This window comes from Chamaea fasciata, unplaced genomic scaffold (assembly GCF_029207755.1).
Source record: "Chamaea fasciata isolate MVZ Bird 193981 ecotype frontalis unplaced genomic scaffold, bChaFas1.0.hap1 SCAF_10, whole genome shotgun sequence".
Classification (NCBI taxonomy): Eukaryota; Metazoa; Chordata; class Aves; order Passeriformes; family Sylviidae; genus Chamaea; species Chamaea fasciata.
Window position 1 is genome coordinate 18,052,708 of NW_027094095.1, and position 21,472 is coordinate 18,074,179.

The 21,472-nt window shown below is 41.3% G+C and overlaps 1 protein-coding gene across 3 annotated transcripts in view; it reads left to right on the forward strand.

The window, feature by feature from the left end:
- Positions 1-793: 793 nt before the first annotated feature.
- COL24A1 (collagen type XXIV alpha 1 chain) overlaps positions 794-21,472 on the forward strand; it is a 122,083-nt gene continuing 101,404 nt past the window's right edge. For all 3 annotated transcript variants that reach the window (XR_010722462.1, XM_066192530.1, XM_066192531.1), the window contains exons 1-4: positions 794-1,019; positions 6,511-6,572; positions 12,092-13,392; positions 21,311-21,364. Coding sequence is in view for 2 of the 3 variants with exons in the window: in XM_066192530.1 (XP_066048627.1) it covers positions 964-1,019; positions 6,511-6,572; positions 12,092-13,392; positions 21,311-21,364 (1,473 nt within the window). In the remaining variant the exon portion in view is untranslated. The remainder of the gene's footprint in view (positions 1,020-6,510; positions 6,573-12,091; positions 13,393-21,310; positions 21,365-21,472) is intronic.

Consider the following 21,472-nt stretch of genomic DNA (forward strand, 5'->3'; position numbering starts at 1 on the left):
TGCGTACTGCAACGTCTGGTATTGTTTAGCTCTACGTGTTCGTTTTCAGTGACAGTTTGCATAAAGATGTCTTATGGGATAAAGTTACAAATAAGCTTTGTTGTGGGGACAAGGTAAGAAAACTGGAAATTGAAGCTAAAAACACCTTTGTCTCTCTAGGAAGACAGTGAAGGGTGTCATATTTCTTTGGCATTGTAATGTTACTAAATTACATCTGCTCCTCAAACATTTTTCAGAGGGAGGATTTCTAGACCCAACTTTGTATACTAAAGATACAAAACGTCCAGCGCACTCAGCTTTTTGTGTTTAGATCATTTCATCAACTCTCCCCGCCCGTCCCCAGATTTTAATTTAACTTGCAGCTTCTCACTGAGTCTCCGCAGCTGGAGCCCAGCGGCAGCCGAAGGCTCTTCTCGCCCTCCGGCTGCACCGAGGGCATCACCTGTGCCGGCGCTGCCGCCGCACCTGGGCCCGGGCGGGGCCGGGTCGGGCCCTGCGCGCCGGCGGCTCCAGGCGCGGCCCGGCTCCCCCCGGCTCCGCGCTGGCTGCGGCTGCGGGTCGGCGCCCTGAGGAGCGGCGCGGGGCAGCGCGCACCATGCGGGGCCGCGGCCCGGCCCGCCCCGGGGGCCGCGTGTGCTGATGTAATCGCCAGGCAGCCAGCGCTGAAATTCAACACCGCGGCGGGCGGGAGCTCCGCCGGTGCCGGGGCAGGCGGTGCAGCGCCGCTCCGCCGCCCGACTCCGCGGGCAGCCCCGGGGCGCCCCCGCCGCCCGGCCCCCGGCGCCCCCCCCAGCCGCCGCGCCCGCCCCCGCGGGCTGTACGCGGGCCGGGCCGCCCTCGGGCTTGCGCGGAGCTCGGCGGAGACCTCGGGGCCGGCGGGCTTTCATGGACAAGAGCTGACCCTGCGGCGGCGCGGCGCTCGGCTTTCCCTCGGATCTCCGCTGCCCGGGCAAATGCATACAAATGCATTTGGGAGCCGAGAGGACAAGGCGAGGACGCATCTCTCCCGCGGCACAAACGTAAGCCGGAGCCGGCGCGGCGAGACGGGGCGCACCGCACCGCCACCCCGCCGCGGGGCTGGGCAGGGGATGGGGCTGCGGCTCGGCTCCCGCCGCGGGCAGGGGACCGCGACCCCGGAGGGCAGTGTCCCCAGCCCTACCTTCCGAGCGCCAGCCGTAACCCCGCGGGGTCCCCGGTGCCCCCGGCGGACCGGCGGGGTGCTGGCTGCCTGGACGGAGACCGCCTGTATCGCTGGCTGCTCCTGTCTCTCTCCTCCGCACCCCTGGTGTCCTTCTGGATGCGCCCTATCCCGTCCAGCACCCTCGTGTCGTCCTTCCCTCTCCCGAGCCCGCACCGGGCAGCCTGGCTCTGATGTCCCCGGGGAGCGGGGACAGCCTGACCCGAGGGGCAGTGCCCCCCGCTCCCCGAGGGGGAATGAGGATCCCGGGCCCCGGCGCTCCCCAGTGCCCGCAGTGACCTGGCAGCTCGTGCGCCTCTTTGGTACCTGGCTAGTAAAACGCGGCGAACAAGCAAACGTAAAAGCGGATAGAATTTGCGCTACCGAGCTGAGGCTACTCTCTTAATACCACATATCCCGATGGGTTGCTCTGTATTCACATGCTTTTGCAGTTGGCTGAGGTATTTCTAACTCATCCTCGCCTGTGATGCGACGGTAGAGCTCTGCTCTCTACAGTTTTACCTAAAAGCAGCCTCGGCAAAATGACTGTGAATTTATGATAGTTGTGACGATATTAGAGAGGTTACTTCTATGTGACTCCTTTTGTAAAGGGCTGATTCTGTTTTGCCTGTGTCTTAACTTTACTGAGCGTTCTGAGCGGGACAGAAGAATTTGTTGAGTGTTGTAGTGAGGATTATGCTGCTGAAGTGTGCTTGGTGTATAATCTGGGTGTACTTGAATGCTTGTGAGCAGTTAAGGAGCTGCCTGAAGGTGGCCTTCTCAGGAGATCTGTTTTTAATGGCTGTGTCTTTGGGACTTCTTCGGGAATTGTCTGAATGCAAATTCAAAGAACGGTTTTATCTGAAATCTGTAAAGGGATGTTGCTGATGGAGAAACATAAATTGCGTTACAGGAAAGAGGTACAGTAGAGGAGAGGCAGCCTACTCAAGTTCAAAATCTGAGATAGGTTCAGAATATAAGTCTATATGCTTCTTTAATGTTTACCTAATTTACTTCTATAGAGATCTAGCAACCTGGTCACTTGCTGGTATTAAGAAACCAGAATTCCTTGCAAAAGGATCAGGTTTCCTTAGAATATGTCAAACCAATAAATCCCTTGCAACTTCAACCACCTTTTTTTGTTGAAATACCATTAGGTCAGGCCTGTATAGCAGTGTCTCAAGCAGGTTAAATAAATAAAACAGCTGCATGACTTCTAAATCTCTCACCCCATTTATTGACAGTATATTTAAAATAAGAACAGCCTTGTTTCACCCTTGTTTCTTACAAGCACCAAGTTGTAGTATGTTTGAAGAATGATCTACAAAATATACAGAGATAAACCCTGTGAAAGAAGAGTATTTCACATGGGTAGGAATTCAAGCTGTATACTTTTGCCTTCACACAGAAAAAACATGTTGTGTGCTATCTGGAGAAGAGAAGTAGTGTAAGCAGTCAGAGATTTATTTGTAAAACTGTTCTAAAAGAACATATTTTCAATTATTTTTTTCTTTTAGAAATACTATCAGAGTTGACTGTTCTTCTAGATGTGGTAGTTTCTCATTTTAAGCCAGTTGCTGTCCAAAGAATGGGACACCAGGCAGGAGTTTCCTTTCTGTGAACCCCAGCCCTATTGTAGGACTTTTCTTAGGCCACTGCTCCTCTACCTCTCGCCTCATCTCGTATTTCCCATTCATTCAAATTTTGAAATTTGGCAAAAGATTCAGGAGTTGCCCCCTTGCTGGCTAATTTCATGGTGCCATCTGTGACCAAAGGGCATGTGAATGTCACATCAGAGAGGTTTTGCAGGCTGTTGTGTCCCCTCAAACTGTGTTGTTAGTAGGTCTTTTCAAATTTGGGAAGCAGCACTTGACCTGCTGGCTAATTTCATTATAGCAGCAAAGAAAGTTGTATTTCTTTTTATATCTTGAAAGATAAGGTTTATAATTATCTTGAGATCTTTGAGCATTCCAGGGCATCTCTGTGCACAATGTGATGTGCTGTGACCTTTCCAAAGCTCTTCTCAAGCTTGATAGACCCAAACGGTGCCATTCTCCTCAGCAGTCCCCAGACAGATCCAGTGAAGGAATGTGTATGGGGCAGGTGCTGGTGTTTAAACCATCATCCCTGAGGAGTGCAGGACTGAATGCACCTGTGGCAGTCATACAGGTTTATTTGTCTTTCCTAACTGCCAGCTAGTGGTATTTCTTCCTTTAAACTTGAGATTTAGGAAACTTAGGCTGGAACGAAGAGGCTACTGCAGTGCACTGGCCAAACCTAAGTTCTGTATGCTGCTGAGTAGTCTTCAGAGGGTGGAATTTTTCATTGTAGCTTGCCACAACTTGCTTTGAAGTTTATCAGTTTTCTGATAAAAATAGAGCAGCTGGGAAGGTAGGAGAAGGGAAGGAAGTTTAAGAGAGATCCCTTGGCTATGCCCTAAAGGGTACGTATTGGAAGGTATCACAGCTTCAGGTGTGATGTTAAATGGGGAAAAAAATAGCTAGCATTTGGGTCAGCTGAAGTCTTCTATGCCACATGATTCTGCATTTTTCTGTTGGCATGCCCCAACGCCTCCAGGAGCTGTGGACTCAGCTGAGACAAGGAGCCAAGCTCCATGCAGCCATAGCAGATGATGGGTCAAACGACATCCACATAATGCAGCAGGGAGCCTGGTGTCTTAGTGGCTGTGCTGGTGTGAGAGTGAAGACTGAGAACTACTGGTCTGCAAATGTACAGAGTAGCCATCTCAACCAAGAGGGAGAGTTTGCATGGATTAGGTTGCATGTGGTTTAATTTACAAAACATTGTACTTATGAAAAAAGATAGAAGGAAGTCTCACTTTTCTCACACATTAGAGGACCCCCAGCACTATGGCTGTCTGGTCCCTGTTTTTTCTCTTAGTTGATAACTCATCTGTTATTGACATTAGCTGGAGAGCACTGTGTAAGCCAGACGTTTGTCTTTACTTCTTACTAAATGTTTCTGTATATCCAGTTACATCTGTGTAATTTACAGCCCTGGGAATATTTTGGAATTTCTTGCTTTCCTACAGTGTTTCCTGGGAAGTGACAGGGGCAGGTACCTGACACACACAGCTTTGTACCTGGCTGGTGTGGTAGAAGAGGCTGTTGTAATTATTGGAGGAGTCATCTTTGAACTTTGGGCTCTGGGGCTCTTTGAGCATCCTTATTTTGTAGCTAGCTAAAATGTTTTATGAGATTTTTAGTGGCAAATCCATTTTGCACCTTTGAAAATAATAAGGGTCAAATGAAAGGTTGTTCTGAGTTTTAGCTGATACAATGCAATTCATGGACTGACTTTCTGGCACAGCTGTCTCCTGTCACTGAGCTTCTCATTTGATCAAAAGATGATGCATTGTGTGATGCAGAAACTTTGATCTTGAATTCGGGTCTTTAGAACTCTGAAGAAATTGAAGTGAGTGTCCTGTACTGGACGAGCTGTTTGGACAGCAGTCAGTGTTAGGTCTTTTTTAGGACTGGCAGAACTGCTCCAGTAGACATTTCATGGCTGTCGCAGGAGAGAGCTTGGAGGGAGGAATAGCTCAGGACTGTAGTGGTGGTTAATTAAAGAACATGCCCCTACAAGCATGTTGGGATGTGTAAAGCGTAGTTTCGACCTTTCTCTCCCTCTGTAATCAGAGCTGAAGCACTGATGCATATTTTTGAATATCCTGTATGTTCTGCGCATTTTCTTCTCAAAGGCATGATGTATCTACCATTTTACAGTAGCAATGATGACTATTGTGCCTTATTATTCCTTAAATTATTCATTTGTTCTGTTTGCCAAAATTTAAGCTCTCACAATGAACAAATCCACTTGATTAAACCAGGTTATTGCTCTGTGGTTTTCATGCACTTGGATGTTTCTGAAGTGTTTGAATTCCAAACCCTTTAAAGAATTAGTAAGACTTTTCACTAAATACTGCTGTATATGTGTGTATGCATATGTAGTTGTATATCTTTTCTTTCTGTTTAAACCATATGCTCCTCCTGTATAAAGGGGTAGTGTTTTCTTCCTACCTTTTTTTTTTTTTTAATGTGAAAATCTGACTAATTAGCTGGCAAAATTAGGTGACATGAAGTTTGATGTGTTCAGTTGCAACTATGTTACTTTCAAATGCACTTGATTCCAGATACTCAAGTGCTCTCCAGCCTGGTCCAGGAAACATTTTTAGTCACTCTAGCATTCTACCTTATGAAAAATCATTGAGGTTATATACATTAACAAGCAAGAGGCTTGAGCTGGGGCCTGAGTATGAGTTGCATAGTTAGTATCAGAACTATATTTCTGATGTTATTGAAATATTTCTTCTTAGAACTTTGTGGATAGAGATTACTGTAATTGTTATATGCATCTGTGCCTGGTTGTCCAACATGAACAGAAAATATATTTCTCATTTATTAAAAGATTCAGTCACTGGTAAGAGAGCGATTAGATGTTAATCTGGCTAATGTGATAATTAAGAAACAGCAGACAATCTGTTCGTAATCACAGTAAAAATGTAGTTTGTACAGCATTCAACACTTCTAAAGTGAATTTTGAGCACGTAATCTAGATCAATCTTACATATGTTTGTTTGGAACAATTGAAACCTCAGTGTGCTATCAACATTATTTTCATACTAAGTCCAAAACACAACACTCCAACAGCTACTAAGAAGAAAATTATCTCCCTGGCTGAAACCAGGGCAGTGAGGCTGTGATAACTATCAGTATCACACTTTTCTACCTGAACATGGAGTCTTAAGTTGGAATGTGATGGGATTTTTTTTTTTTTTAATACTTTGTGAAGAGCATGACTTGCGTGTAGCACGATAAAACTTTCTAATGCAAGAACAAAAGTTTGACACAGCGTTTTCACTTAGGGGAAGATGATGTGATCTAGTGAGAAGACTTAAAGGAGGTCAAAAGTATCTAAAGTATCTAATGATCTCTACAGGAATTAACTTGTCATTTATTTTATGGTTTCTTTACAGTAACATTTTTTTCTTTCCAGGAAGAAATTTACTACATAGCAGCTTTCATATTTGAAAGCTGCTGCAAGCAAATATAAAGCAGATGCAGTCATTCTATTAATAAAAACCAGTGTAAAATATATGTGCTATGTATGAGGGCATACACAACCTCGATTTTTGTGTGAAATGCCTTCTCAGTGTCAGTGGAAAGTTGTACAGTGTGATGACTTTGATTCAGGACTTGCCGAAGTCAATGGTAGCCTGCCATTTAGCTCTTGAATCAGGTTTCTAATTCCTTGGAATTCTGAAACTGTAGATGTTTCCTCACGTATTTTTTTTTCTTTTCTTTCCCTTTTAGGAAAGCTCTCCTTTTTATTGCAACATGTATAGCTGTGGGTGTTGCTCAAGTACCCAAACAAGGTGAGAATGCTTTGTTTATAACAGGACATTTGTGTAATATGTTAGTAGAGGAAAAGAGTAAATGGCTGTTGTTACTTGTGACCTTAAGTTCAGTTCATTAATTCATATGACTTAAAGAAAATACCAATTACAGCATAATGAGAGCAAAAGTTTAAAGCACCAGTTTGGAAAAGATGACCTTTCGAAAATTACTCAGATTTTCTGTCTATGAAATTGCTTACATATTTAAGCAAGCTCTTTGTAAAAAAGAAGCCTTGTACAGTGAAAAGGCTTTGATTGTGTCTTCACTGCAAGTGGGTGTCCTTGGGGGTGGCAAGCTATGACTGAGTTACCTTTGCACTTAAGGCAGGAAAACCACTGTTCATAATAAAGGCTGGCATCGCTAAAGCAAAATGTGAAATTTGGTATTCATTTGGCTTTGCATTCAGATGCTGATGTTGTGAGGAAATAGAGTTGTCTTGTTTTTAGTTTCTTTTTTAATCTGCCAGCTGTTATAACAGCACCAGATGTGCAGCTTGCTCTGGAGACTGCTGTGGGAGTGATAGCATCCCGAAGTGATGGAGGCTAACGTGCCATTTAGTCACTTCTTATTTGCCATGGGTCTGGCAGCATCAGTTCTCCACCATGGTCCTTTGCTGTACAGGTGAAGCACGGAGTAGTAGGTCATCCTTGGCTGGTGAGTGTGTGCAAATACTCATCTGAATACAAACAGATGGGTTGCGTGGTTAAGACAAGACTCATTCCTGATAATGTTTTGCTAGAGCCCTCCGGGATATCTCAGCAGCCTCCCACCATTATTCTCACCAATGCGTTTTTCCTGCTTGTCATTGCCAGAGATTGGCAAAACTTGTTTCTCCCTTCAGCTGTGGATTTTTTGTTTTGCTTCCCCCTGTTGCCTTTGTAGTTTTGCCCTCCAGTGTTGCCCATTGCTTGCCTGGTAAGACTGGTTGTTGATTTTTCACATCCAGTTCAATGGGGGCCATATGCTTTTGTGATGATGGGATTTCCCCGGATTTTTACAATAGCTGAGCCAAGTTCTCACTGGAGGAGGGGCAGCACTGTTAGATGTGGGTGGCCTGCCCTGCTCCAGGCCTGCAGGGATGGAAAGGGAAGAGGCAGTTTTAGGGAGACAGTTTGCAGTTTCCTGGTGTAGCAGGAGCAGGTGACAGATACCAGTGACAGCTGTGTGGTAACAATTTGAGTGTCTTCATCCCTCCAGCCCACCCTCCTCCTCTGCAAAGAAAGAAACGTTTACTCTCACTTCTCATGTCTCTCAGCCTGAGAATTGCTTTTCTACTGAACCTTCAGGCGAGGACTGTGAAAGCTGCAGGACTGGGGGCGCAGCAACCCAGGGAAGGGAGTGAAGGCTGAGTCTTACCTGCCTCTTGGCACAGGGCTTTGCAGAAATGGGGGAAAGCCTCCAGTCTCAACGTGCTTATGTTGAATTATTTTTTATTTTCTTACCAGCAGTTGGAGTTTCCTTTTTTCTGTTATCATTTTGTTGTTATTGTTATTATTGTTATTCTATGGCATTTCTAGATAGCCATATGAGAAGCCTTACTGAGTGGAAACTCCTCTCCATCCTTGATGCACAAGTGCCATACATTACTTTATTTTCTTTAAATGCTTTCTTGGGATCAAAATGATATATTGAACCTTGATGCAACTTTCTTCCCATGAGTGAATTTGGTTCCTCCTGCACTTTATTTGCACAGTGTGTAAACAAAGTTAGAAAAGGCAGTTCAGAGAAGGCAGCCTCCTCAGGAAAAAAAAAGTGCATGTCAAGAATATCCTTCAGTTTCAGTATATAATCTGCAGAGCTGCATTATTGCATTTGTGGTGCTTAGTGTTTGTCCAGGAGCAGGATTGCTTGCCCATTAGGAACATGTTAACACTTTGGTTTTCAAACTTTCTTGGCAATTGTATTTTGAAAAAAAGAATATTCTGCCAAACATGAAGATGCTAGCTAATTAACATGCCTTCTCTCCTGAGTCGAGGAGAAAGCCTCTGTATGCTTTACCTGAGAAGATACGCATTGTTCAGTTTGGTATTCTGCTATAAATCATGTTCAGTGAAGTACATGTAAAGATACAGTCTCAGTCTTTAGGAATAGTACTTTGAATGGGGCTCAAGGACACATAGAATTAAAGTCTGGCTTTCCTATGCCAGTCATCTCATCTCCCATCCAGGAGAGCATTTTTTGCAGCCAGGTATCTTAATGTACCCAGATGCAGATGCATCATCACCTAAGAAAACAGGCAATCTGATGAGTAATTGCTCTTGGTTCTGATAGAGCTGGTTGGTGAATGGCTCTTGTCTTTTCCCTTACCCACGCTGGAAAAGGGAAAGGGAGAAATGTGTGCACTAAGATTGTTGAAACAGGGAGAGCATCTCAGAGATCCTGCCTTCATAGTAGTGAGCATGGAGCAACGTGGGAAATGAGGAGGGACCGAATGGAATATGTGTGTGAAACAGTCCAATAGCCAAATCCCTTCATCCCCCCAGTTCCTTTTTTGGGGTTATTTTTGTGCCACACAAGGGTCAGAAGGCTTTTTGCCAAAGCTGGTGTTAGGATTTACCTTCCCTCATGATGCAATAAGGTTGTGAATTTTTAAAGATCTCCTAGAAGGTGGAAGGAAAGCACTTGACACCAAAAACACAAAACAAGCTTTCCTTCAAGAAGTTGAGCTGTTACAATTTGGGGGACTAATGGGTTGAATAAGCAGTAAGTGAAGACAGATGTTTTGCAGACGTGGGTAAACAAAGAAAACTGACAACTGAAAGGTAAAGCAAATAGTGGTTGTCATGCTGGGAGGAAGAATGAGAGGGTTGCCTGCTCCCAAAATCCGATGTGCTGCCAAGAGCTTCTGAAAGCCTTAAAATAAAATAAAAATGCATGTTGGACAAGAAGTGAAATGACTGGCCAAAAATGTTTGGAACAGCCTTTTGGCTTGACAGTGGGTTAACAGGCAGCAAGTCAGCAAGGAATAATTCCTTTATACTTACTTTTTTGATGTAACTTTTCACACAATATTTATTTGTTTTTAGGTCTCTCAAGACCTGTCATTGTTTGCAGAAATCTATTTGCAGGATAGAAAACAAAAATAGTGTTATTCATCAACATACTCACAGATGATTTTTTTAATAATTTTTGAACTTTGTGTTTTTTTCAAATCAGAACTACCAAAAGTTTGGCAAATTTGCTTTCAGTTTGCCATTTAGTAGTGGTAGACTTGAATGTAATTTCTAAGCTGACTATTTTAGACCACTTTAAGCTTTTTATTTTATACTTGAATTTATAATACTTTGAATATATCACATGCATTACTATTTTTAAATAAAAATATGTAATTAATTTTTTTTTCAAAATACAACTGTTTGCCCAATTTTTCAGGTTAGTATGTGATATTTAGACACAACCTTAGGTTGGGCTAGCAGATATTCTTGTGCACTCAGCTGGCCCAGGCAGCGCACAGAAGTAGTGAAGCAGTGTATTCTGCTTTGGGGACTATTTGCATGTGTAAGATTGCATTGCCCAGAGCTCAGGACCTGTGTTTCTTCTCAACTTCCCTTCTCAAGGGCAGTGCAAGCACAGCTTTCTCTTCCAGAGCTACAGGCACACCAGGCAGGACAGGGTCCTGGGAAAGTGTGGTGGTTCATTAGCAGATGCACTGTGCTTCAGAGCTCTGCTATAACCCGACCTCTGTTATCAGCCTGACAGATAAAAATACAGCCATAGTGAATTAATTGCTCTGACTCAAAACATCTTGAGAAATTGGCATACACAGGACTTTCTGCAGAAATACTCTTTCTCCATACCTCCGTCTGCACTGGCTGCTCGCCAGGATAATCTTGGCCCATCCGTGAATCTCAAACATGACTAGAAACACTACAAGGTGTGTAATTAATTTTCAAGATGTACAGTGCATTCAGGTTGATGCTTTTGGTTCCAACTTATAAATCACTCTCAAGGAAATCTCAGGCACTTCTCATAATTTACCACTGAAACTAAGCCAACATCTGTCTATTCTTAAAGTTTGCTATGAGGACATTCAGTAAACAGAGAAAAGGAAACTGGGAAAGGAAACCTTTTTTCCACTTAAAGCGTAAACATCCATTTGTTTCAGTGACTCCTTTCTTTTAATATAGCAGCAAATCCTTAACTTTTCTTCATTACTCTAAATTTTTGTTGTGCCATATAGTAGTTTTATTTACTTAGTGTAAGCATGTCCATTGCAAAAGTAGCCTTAGCCAAATGCTGTAGAAAGTGCCTGTGTCTGCCCAGCCCGGCTTATTTGATCAGTGCAACTATTAGATACTGCAAGTAATTTTTAATATAGGTGTTTACTGAAGTTGTTCCAGTGAGAGGTGGAAACAGATGATATTGTATGCTGCTGTGCAATGCTGTTTATGAGAACTAGTCTTCAGTTTCCCCTTGTAAAAAAAAATCCCAACATTTAGGTTAGGAGGACCTTGAACTCATCTGATCCGAATTCCTGCTGAAGTCAGGATCAATGTTGAAGCTACTTCAGGTTGTTGGGTCCTGTCCAGTTAGTCTTTGATCATCTCCAAGAATGGAGATTACCCAATGTCTCTGCCCACCCCATCCAGCACTTCACCACTTTTGCAGTGAGAATTCTTTTTCTTTGTACGGAGCTGAAATTTCTTGTACTGCAGCTTGTTGCTCCTCAACTTTTCTCTGTTTTCCTACGGCCTCAGTTCCGATAGTGGACTATTTTATTTAGATTCTCCCAAAACTTGCTATCTCTAGGCCAGGCAAATGTTGTTCCTATTCCCATGTCATGTGTTTAGTTCCTAATCTTCTCATTCCATATTTCTGTGACTGCATTTTGATTCAGCATCTCCAATATTTCTGCACCTTTCACAAACACTCAGGTGGGCACTTTTATCAATCAATCAATGCCATGAATGCTATCTTATTTTGAGATCCTACAGAGAGACTCCTGGGGATGTGTGGTTTAGCTCCCACTCGAGTCTTTGTAGTGTTTCAGTTGCATCATAAGGGGTATAACAGTGTCTTTATATATTCCTGAAGGAATTCAGAGGAACAGTATGGATTTATTGTAGAAGGTTTTTTGCGGAAGAAAAAGTTTTCTGAAAAAAAGCAATTCTCTGCTCAAAGAGTAGGCAGGATTAGCTAAATAAATAAGGAGCTAACCAAAGTGTATTCACTGATCACCGGAAAGTTTGAAGAGGGCAAATGAGGATTTTTTCACTTTTGTTAGTGAATTAACCTACAACGGGCATTTTGTAGGCCTTTCTGTGTGTTTGTTTGGTTGGGTTTTTTTAAGATGGAAATTTTGCTCTGGCTTTAATTATTTGTTTGATCTATGTGAAAGATCAGTGCCTTCCACTTGAAGTTTGGTGGCCTTACTTTGTGAAGTGTATATGGTCTGAGAGGTACAGATTAGTTAAAATGTGTGTACATTTGTTTATATGAGTCTGAATGTGTGAGCTTGTAAATGAAATCAACAGTGTGCCTTTATTTCTTTTTTCAGCAATAGATGTTCTTCATCAACTAGGCCTTGTGAGAGATGTCCAAGAGTCATCAGAGTCCACAGTGCCCTCAACGTCCTCTCTGTTACCTCAGGGTGTTCGTCTAACTGCATCAGGAGTGGTGCTAAGTAATGATGCACATATTGAGGCCCCCGTCACTCAAGTCGTACCACCGATTCTAGGGCATCAGTTCACCTTATTGGTTGGGTTGTACTCTTACAGAGTCAGTAATGCTTTTCTTTTCAGTGTTAGGAACAAAAGCAGACTGCAGTTTGGTGTCCAGCTGCTGCCGAGAAAGGTAGCGGTGTACACTGGAGGGAAGCAGCCCGTGTACTTTGATTACTGTGTTCATAATGAACAATGGCATTCATTTGCCATTGGCATCGGGGACAAGACTGTCTCAATATTTGCTGAGTGTGGAAACAAGTACTACAGCAGGGAAGTACTTTCTGAACTGGAGACATTTGATTCAGAGGGTGTATTTACCCTGGGAAGGATGAACTCTCACTCTGTCAGCTTTGAAGGAATTATATGTCAGCTTGATATTATTCCCTCTGCAGAAGCCTCTGCAAACTATTGTAAATATGTGAAACAGCAGTGTCGCCAGGCTGAAACCTATCGATCTCTGCGTGGGGCTTCACTTGTGTCAGATGGGCTGGATGTTTTTTCAAAGATGATCACTGATGAGGAAAACCAGGAAGATATATCAGCTTATAGGTGGAAAGAAGTATCAAATGTGCCTGTTACCAGCGTTGCTCAGATTCACTTTCTACCAGACCACTCTGAGTTAAGAAATGCCTCTGTACAGGAGTTTGCAGACACCAAACCTCTGTTACTGGAAGCTTGGCCTCAGACAGAACTCCAGGAGAACATCAATTTGGCTCTTCAGCAGCAGGAGATGAGCAGAAAAAGAAACATCACCAAAACCCCTGCGGGATCATATCCAAATAGTTCAGCTAATACCGCAGAAGATGCAGGAAGACATAGTGAGCCTTCTCTGATCTCCCCTGTAAAACAGAGTAAAACTAAAAGCAAGGGAATGGAAAAAGCAAAACAGCATTTAGATGTGCCAAACAAAAAGCAGGAAATCTTCAACGCAACCCTGTACAGTTTGCCTGCTGAGCTCCCTCTGGATAATCAACTCCGTCCGGGGCAGGAAGGTGCCTTTGATGGTGATGAGACTTATCACACAGAAATCAGTTATGAAAATGGTATTGATAATTATGCTTATGAATATGAAGATCTTGGCAAAATGTTTGAAAGGGGAAGTGTCAGAGGTCCAAAGGGGGAAACTGGACCTCCTGTAAGTTATCTTTATTATTCTTTTTACTATATTGCAGCAGCATACATTTAATAGTGGCTTTGAAAGAAACCTCTCCAAGCATGCCAAAGCTGTGACTGCTGTTTCTCCCAGCTGTATTGTACAAATGTTTGTCTGCCTTAAATATGTCTCTTTCTCGCATGTAATTTCAGTGTAAGTGTCATATACTTCTATTTACTGGAATAATATAAAGACATCCAAGATATTCACGTTCTGGTGAAGTGGTAGGCAACCCAGACTTCTTTAAACTTTGGAATGCAGTTGGATGTTTGTAACTACTATTTACAGAGACTGCTCACTTAATAAAATTGCAGGCCAATTTAATGCAGTTCATAAATATAGGTGCTGGTCCATAAAAAGAACAACCAGACTGCTTGGAAGACTGACACAGTTGAGCAATGCTGTCAAAATTTATAGTTGTAGAAATAGACCAGCTGCAGAATCTAGTCTGCAATCATTGATAACACAAGGTTATGGAGTCAAGCAGACCTGCATGGAAAATGGTTTTTAGAACAGTCTTGCAAGATTTTGAGGTATTTTTTCAGTTCCCAGAGTGATTTTTGATACAATTGCAAATGCACAGTAGTGTTTTTACTATAAACTTGTTTATCCTTTCTTACTGTGTGCACAAGGCTCATAAACTTTTTAATACATAAAAATGTACCCATATATATGAAGCTACAGACCAGAAAGAACATCAGTTCCTGCTTAGCCTAGGAAATATGATAGATCATGCTTCATGCTTGTGTGAGATTTTGGTTAAAATTTTTAAACCATAGCATGAAGTAAATAATTTCACTTGCTTTTTTTGTTTGATTTTGTAAGTGTTCATCTGTGTGGTCATTACTGGAAAGCAATTTGATATGTGTTACGCAGCTCCTAATATATATTTGAATATGCCCATAAATGTATTGTGTCTATTCTTTCAGCACTGAATTTTTTTTTTCTTGAACTAGTTTACGACTAAGAACCTATTCAAAAATTCAGTTTTTATCCTCAACAGGATCCAGGCACAAAGTAATTGTTACACAATTGACAAATGTGTTTACAAGTAATTCACACTGCTCCAGAAGTGTTCTTGCTTAATCTTTTTTGATTGTGAAGTCAGGCTTTTTTTCTCTCTTTGTCCCTTATGATAGCATTTATGGTGACATATCACTAAGCATGTAGCTGTCATCAGCATGAGGTTAATTTCCATTTTTGGACCTTAGGATGTTTAGTAACTACTAATGGAAGCTTTTAATTTTAGCCTGTAGCTTGTTTGTTGTGATCTCAGTCAGTCACAGCCAAGAAAGTTAAATCCTCTCTTTTTCACATGTCACAGAAATGGCTGCTGATAATCTTGGTAGTTTGCATTACTAAGAAACTCCAAGCAAATGCTCTGGGCTGTTTTTCTAGACACAGGCACTACACATACAGTGGCAAGGGTGACAGCTAATTTGAGGGGTTCAGAGGTGTCTGTGTTACGTCTTCAATGCCTGTCTTACAGACTGGGGATAGAGAAGTTTGTCTTGCTTAGAAATGCAGACTGTAGTCTGTAGGGAATATGATGCATTTGTGCTGTGGTGTTTTGCTGCGTCAGAATTTAGAAAACATGCCCAAGGTCTTAAAGGTCTGTGGCAGAGCTGGGAAGTTAATCTAGGCCTTCGTGGGCCCTAGGTTGGCTGAAGGGGCCAGCAGCACCTGCTGGAACAGAGGCAAGGCTAAAACACTGCTCTGCCAGAGAGGCTGACACCCAAAGGCAGAGGAGGTCTCTGCATGGAACAAAGAATTGTGCTCTGTGGAGATTGTGTGACTCAGTATCTGCTACTCCTGTTGGCCTCAGACTTGAAGGGATGATCTTGGTTTGCTTTCTCAGTCTAGTCCTCTTATGTAGAGAAGATGAGAATTAATGCATCTTTTATATGTGTGGCTTTAACACTTTAGTTCTTAAGTATTCATGGAGTCTTTGCAATGTGGAGCCTAAAAAAGCAACACTGAAGAACTCAAAAATTTCCCTTGCAGCAAAAAGTCCTGATGAGGCATGAAAGCCCCTCTTTTTACTTCTTTTACTGTGTTGTGGTTGGTTTGAATCTTCTTTCAAGATTTGAATGCAGAAGTTAATGTTCGTTCTATTGGAATTGACAGGCAAGAACTAGCTTTTGTGGTTCTTAAACTGCTTGGCCTCTTTTAGCTTTTAATCATCTACCAGAACTGATTCTTGCCTTGTATAATTAGGCCTCTTATATTCCATGATCCCACAGCTGTGGAATTCACCCACCGCTGCAAAGCAGGACTCCAGAATCCAGGCTTTCATTTATGGGTAGGGTATAACAGGCAACAGCTATTTCTTCAAAACTATTAAGACCCTGAATAAAATTCTAGCAGTTGCAATGACCAAAACCCCCCTAGAAAAATATAAAGTGAATTTAAACTGGAATAGTAAGATTTCCTGAAATACTTCTTTCAAGGGAATGCTGCTCTGTTCATCTGATGAGCCACTCCTTTTTGGGATGCAGAGGGTGTTGGCAATCTGTAAAGATTACAAAAATAAATGTGGCGTGTATTTTTAACTGTTTAACTTTCAAGCTGATATTTTTCATTGCACAATCCTAAAGTAGTTTGCAGTAACATGGTGCACAGTCCCACACTGGTAAACGGAGAGGCTGATGTGAGCTGAGGAGCTGATTTATGTTACTTGCTGATAGGCAATTGCATCTTCAGGTCTATCTGCACAGGATGTGGCATTCCAAGAGAAATTAACTAGAAATTAGTTTTCTCTATTGGAAAAGCTTTCTGGATTTTCAAGACATTCTGCCAGAAGGAGGAATGGTAGAGGACCAAACGGTGGTGTTCTTTCTAGTTGGTAAAGAGAAGCAGTCTGCAATTGTTGCAAGCCCTGCAATAAGGAGAATTGAGCCCTGTAAGAGATGCCCTGTTGCAATCAAGATGTTTGAGAGTAAGAACACTGGAAGAGCAGTTCAGAGATCCTGAATGTAGTGCTAAATGAACAGCAGTAGCTTCCCTTTCACACTTAAGTTATTTCACTTATTTTGCTCTTTGCGAACCTTTCACACTTCTGCTTGCTGCACTCTTTGCTTATTTCTCAGTTGAACAAAATTTCTGGTTGGGGCTCCCCCTGACCACAGAGGATATATTGGTCACTTAATCCCTTTCATTAATCCATTTCCCTGCCCAGGCTGAGAAATCTCAGTATCTGATGGTTCAAATAAAATTTTAGATTCTTGCAGATTTGTTTTTAGTAGCAAAAATTAATGTTATTGTTAAAAATTCAATTTAATTCCCCTAGAACTGCTGCAATTTCCCTATCTTCTGCACAACAATATTGAAAATCTTTAATCCATAACCCAAAGCCATATATATATATATATATATTCCTCTGATGTTGATGACGTTGCTCTGACTGTTGTAGGAATTCTTGACAGAGAAAGGGAGACGTCCACGACTGTAAAGAAAGGAGGTTAATCATACAGAGGTGACTTCCTGCTTTAGAGCATTTGGAAAGAGAAGTGTGCAGATTTTACTGTTTCCAGTGAAATGCAAATGGATCAAGAATTAAAACAATAGGTGAACATTCAAATTTGGTAGGATCCTTGTTGCTCAGTAGTTAAATTAATATCTGTATCAAGTGCTTAAAGAAGGTAAAGCACGCTAGGAGCACCAAGAATAATTCTGAGTGACAGCATTGGAATTCCAGGTGGTCTAAAACTGATGGGATTAAACTTAGTGCAATGATACAGAAATTAAAAGAACAGGTATCTTATGGGGGAGTGACTGCTTTGACAGTCATGAGGATCGTAGATTGGTATCATACAGCAGTAGAGAATAAATACATCTTTCTGCTGTGATGTTTGATGCATTTGGAGGTGTGGTGAGTATCAAGAAAGGCTATTTTTTTTTTTCTACTGGTTTGGGTATGATGAGGTTGAAGTTTCGAGAAGTGTCCTCATCTTTAGATGAGGAGCTTTAAAAATGATGTAGACAGATGGAAAGGATTACAGCTGATTGCAGTAATACAGGTATAGTTATAGAAAATATCATTCTGAGCAAAGTTTAAAACAAAATTGTGTTTAGAAATGAAAGTTAGGAACGAATATAGTTTTGCAAAGGGCTAGTTAATAAAGATACTTTTTTCTTCTTCATATAAAGTATGGCAAGACAGAAGGAAATTTTAGGTGGGATAAAAGGAAAACATAGCTTATCAGAGTGATACCTGAAGAATAGAACAAATCATATTAGCAGTGTTAGAAGTGAAATTCCCTCGTGGGAAGGTTTTAGAATAGGTTTGGAGCCTGATCGTTCTGTTTACATCAAGTGTTTTGGTGATGATGTGCAGAAAGTTTCATGGGTTTTCTGTTTTGCTGAAGGACTGCCTGCCTTCATATTTGATGAATCAGGTATTAAACTGGTATATTTCTTTAACTTAATCTTTTAAAAAAGAATAGCTTGAGGTGAGCTGAGTTTGAGTGGCTGAAATATAGTCAGGAGTCTTTTAAAGAGAAACTTCATAGTTGCTTCATAAGAGAAAGTTCAGTGAATAGGATTTAGATACTGAATGTCATGAGGATCAACATGTGCCTGTGCAGAAGTTTTAACTACTTAATGCAGAATTTATTGTTGTGCATCTGAAATCTTAGAGACTTGCTCTATGTAAATGAAATGTTTCCTATTACCTCTGGGTAACAGGTCAAGCTTAAAGCACATGTGGCACAAATAACACAGGGCTTCAGTACCTAGAAAAATAATGAAAGTTATTTCACGTCTAGGAAAGTTCCTTACATTTATTCCAGTGACCATTGGAAAGGCTGTGAAAATTTCTGGAAGAGTAGCACCTACTTTTATTATTTCAGGATTAAGCAATGATTATTTGGAATTTGAGCTTCTTTGCTCAATAGCTAAATGAAATTTTTACAATTCCTAAAAACAGTAAGTTGTAGTAGTTTTCCTAAGGTACAAATGATCTGTTTTAAGCAAACTGATTTTGTTAAACAATTTTAAGTTAGCATCCGTAATATTTATACAAAGTAACTTCTTTTTTTGTTGTTGTTTTGTTTGATAGTGGTGGTTAAAGCATCAAATGCTGAAAATCACATTAACATTTCTAATTGCTTCAGGTTTGTTTAATTACTGTTTCCAGTAGTTGGAAGAAAAGCTATTCAAATAAGTGACTTATTCCTTGGTTTAAGAAAGGTTGGCTCACTCTTAGATGTTGATTTCTGTGGTTTACATGGATGCCTGAGAGGCTTAAGTAGCTTTCTAGCAAGTACAAAAATAGTCATACTGATTTGTCGTTGCTTTCCCAGACTGTAGAAATACACAGGACAGAATAATGTGTAACTGCTAGTTGGGAAAGCATGTCCAGGAAGACTCAGGTGTGCTCTGCTGAAGTGTGCTCTCAGCAGAGATGTTGCTTGAGTTGCAGGGAGGGGTCTGTGGTGGAGGCTGAAGAGTAACATCCTCTTGTTAAGGAGAGTCTTTTCATATTTAAATCAAACACCTGGATGGCTGGGGCAAGCTGCTTATTATTGTGAACCAGAGACTTCATCAACAACGACTTTCTTTTAAAATGCTCTGGGAAAGTGTTATTAATCTCTCATTCGAAATATATTTTGCTGCTTCTTTGAGGGGTTTCTGAGGGCTTGGTTGTGATTAGATTTTCCTTTTTTTTTTTTTTTGTGGTTTTCTTTTTGTATGAAAAGAGATGCTTACCTTGAATTACAGTAAGCAAAGTAAGGGCAGGTTGGATTTGGGTGTTCATTTATTTGTTTTCTGCTGCAAAGGAAGGAGATAGTGTTTCAAAAATTTAGAAGCCACATAAGGAAAAATGTTCTCACTGCGTTCATTCAATATATCAGCAACAAAGATCAGGAATCTTAATGGTCACTAAGATTTTTATTAGGCAAATGGTGGGGATTAGCTATTTATGTATTTTTAAGGAAATGTCTCAAAAACAGGGATAGAGAAGAACACAAATCACAAAAGAATGCACACTACTTGCAACTTTAACAAAACTTATGTTTTCTTTTGTAGTCCCAGGACAATTATCTAATCAAAAGGCATCTCTTAACTTAAATTTTGAGAGGAGATACTAAAAACATGCTGCTTCAGCAGGGCAGGGTGGGAGCTTTCTGTGCCCTTTCAAGTGCATTTTTGAACCTGGACAAGAATGCCAGGTCAAGAGTTCTCCGTGTGTCTCTCTGTTACATTTCTTCTGCTACTAAACATGGGGTCTTCCTCCTTCAGAAAAATGAGGATGTTAGTGAGCATTTATGCAATCACAGTGAATAGAGAATGTCCTATGCTAAAAGCATGACATGGTTGTTCTGGGCTGTTATACAGGTTTGTATTTTCTAAATTGCACAGAGAGTGAAGTACAGGCATGGGATTCAGCATGACTTAATGCAGCATGTGTAGATGTGCAGATATTCTCAACTACATTTAAACTCCTATGTTTATTCTGATTAATTGGAGGGGAAACAATTCATATTTTTAGTTCTTGAGAACAACAGTGGTTTTCCCAGAACTGTGCATAAGTGATTTTTATTTTGGCTAAATTAATGTAATTAGCTTGACGATGCCTAAATTCCATAATCAGCTCTGTCTTCTCTGCAGTGACATGACCTTTGTAAGGAAAAGAAGTATCACACAAAGCTGGAGGTTTTTAAAAATCCAGCTTTTGTCTTAATGAAATGTTGCTTGCTAATAAAAGCCTCAAGGGTGTTTGTCTTTTTTTCCTTCCTCACTTCCTTTTTTTATCTCTTTCCTGTTTTGCATAACCTTCATGTAGGTCATTTCAGCCACCATAATGGCACTTCTGGTTTTGGTGGTATTCCTTTCAGCCAATTTTCAGCCCCGTTTGGTGGTGGGCAGTGTGGTACTCAGTGTTTTGCCTGGTGTCTCAGCTGAGAGGATGTCGTACATGGAGAACAGGGGAGTGTGAGGAAGCCTGGGGGAAAGAGCAGGTTGAACCCAAACTGCTATGATCCACTGACCTCCTTCGTGAGGTCTGACTTTCCTGATGCCCTTGCAGAAAGTACATGGTTCCTGTTACAGCTGGGGTTTGCTGTGCAGGCGTGTGGATGGGGGTGAATTCACCCTTAAGAACAGCCCATCCCTCTGTAGGACTCTAATTTGATAGGTGAAATATAATATAAAGTAGTGCAGATGTTAGTTTAGAGCTCTCATTTGTGTTTGAATACAATGAAGTAGATCCTGGGGTTTAGAATCTGAACGGCAATCATTACAAAGAAAAGGAAATATTTCTATGTTCAAAACACCTAGATATGCAGGGGCTGTTACATTAATAGGGTGACTAATAATCTAATTCATTTCCAAAAGGTATGCTTGGTCATATGCTAGTCTGCATGATCTTTAAAGAGAATGATATTCATTATATAGAAGAGCAAAGGTACTACCAGTTATTCTTAGTGGAAGATTTTAATAGGAAACTGAACAGTAATTTGTCCACATTTATTTTTTCTATTTCATATTTTTCATTTCTGTGAGGTGGTATCTTATTTTTCACACTTACCTAATCTTTCTAAAATGTTTGGCATGCCAGCAAGCTTATTGAAAAGGCTTAATTCTTATCTCTTCTTTTAGAAATACATTGCTCTTGCTTTCTTCATTGGATCTTTTCTTCCTTTAGTACCAATGCACTTGAGTAAAAGTCGCTATCCAGTTAGCTCCAATTCCTCTAACACAAGATGCTTTCTAAACAGAAATTTGTTTTGGAGTCAGATTAAAAACACACTTTCTGGTAGTTTTGTGATTGGTTTTCAAATTGAGGAGGTCAGCACGAGCACAGGGTTGTCAGTTAGCAAAACTGGTCTCATCTAGAGCTGTGATACTGTCCTTTTGCCAGGTTTTAGCCTCAACTGCTTTGATTTTCTATCACCAGGGTCCTCCAGGTCCTCCAGGTTTACCTGGTCCTTCAGGGAAGAGAGGTCCTCGGGTGAGTAAAACAACTATGTTCTTCTGCACCTCTAGGCAGGGCACCAATAATCAGACTGGAGTTTGCACGGTTTTGTTTTGCTCGACTTTATTCATATGCTTAGTGATT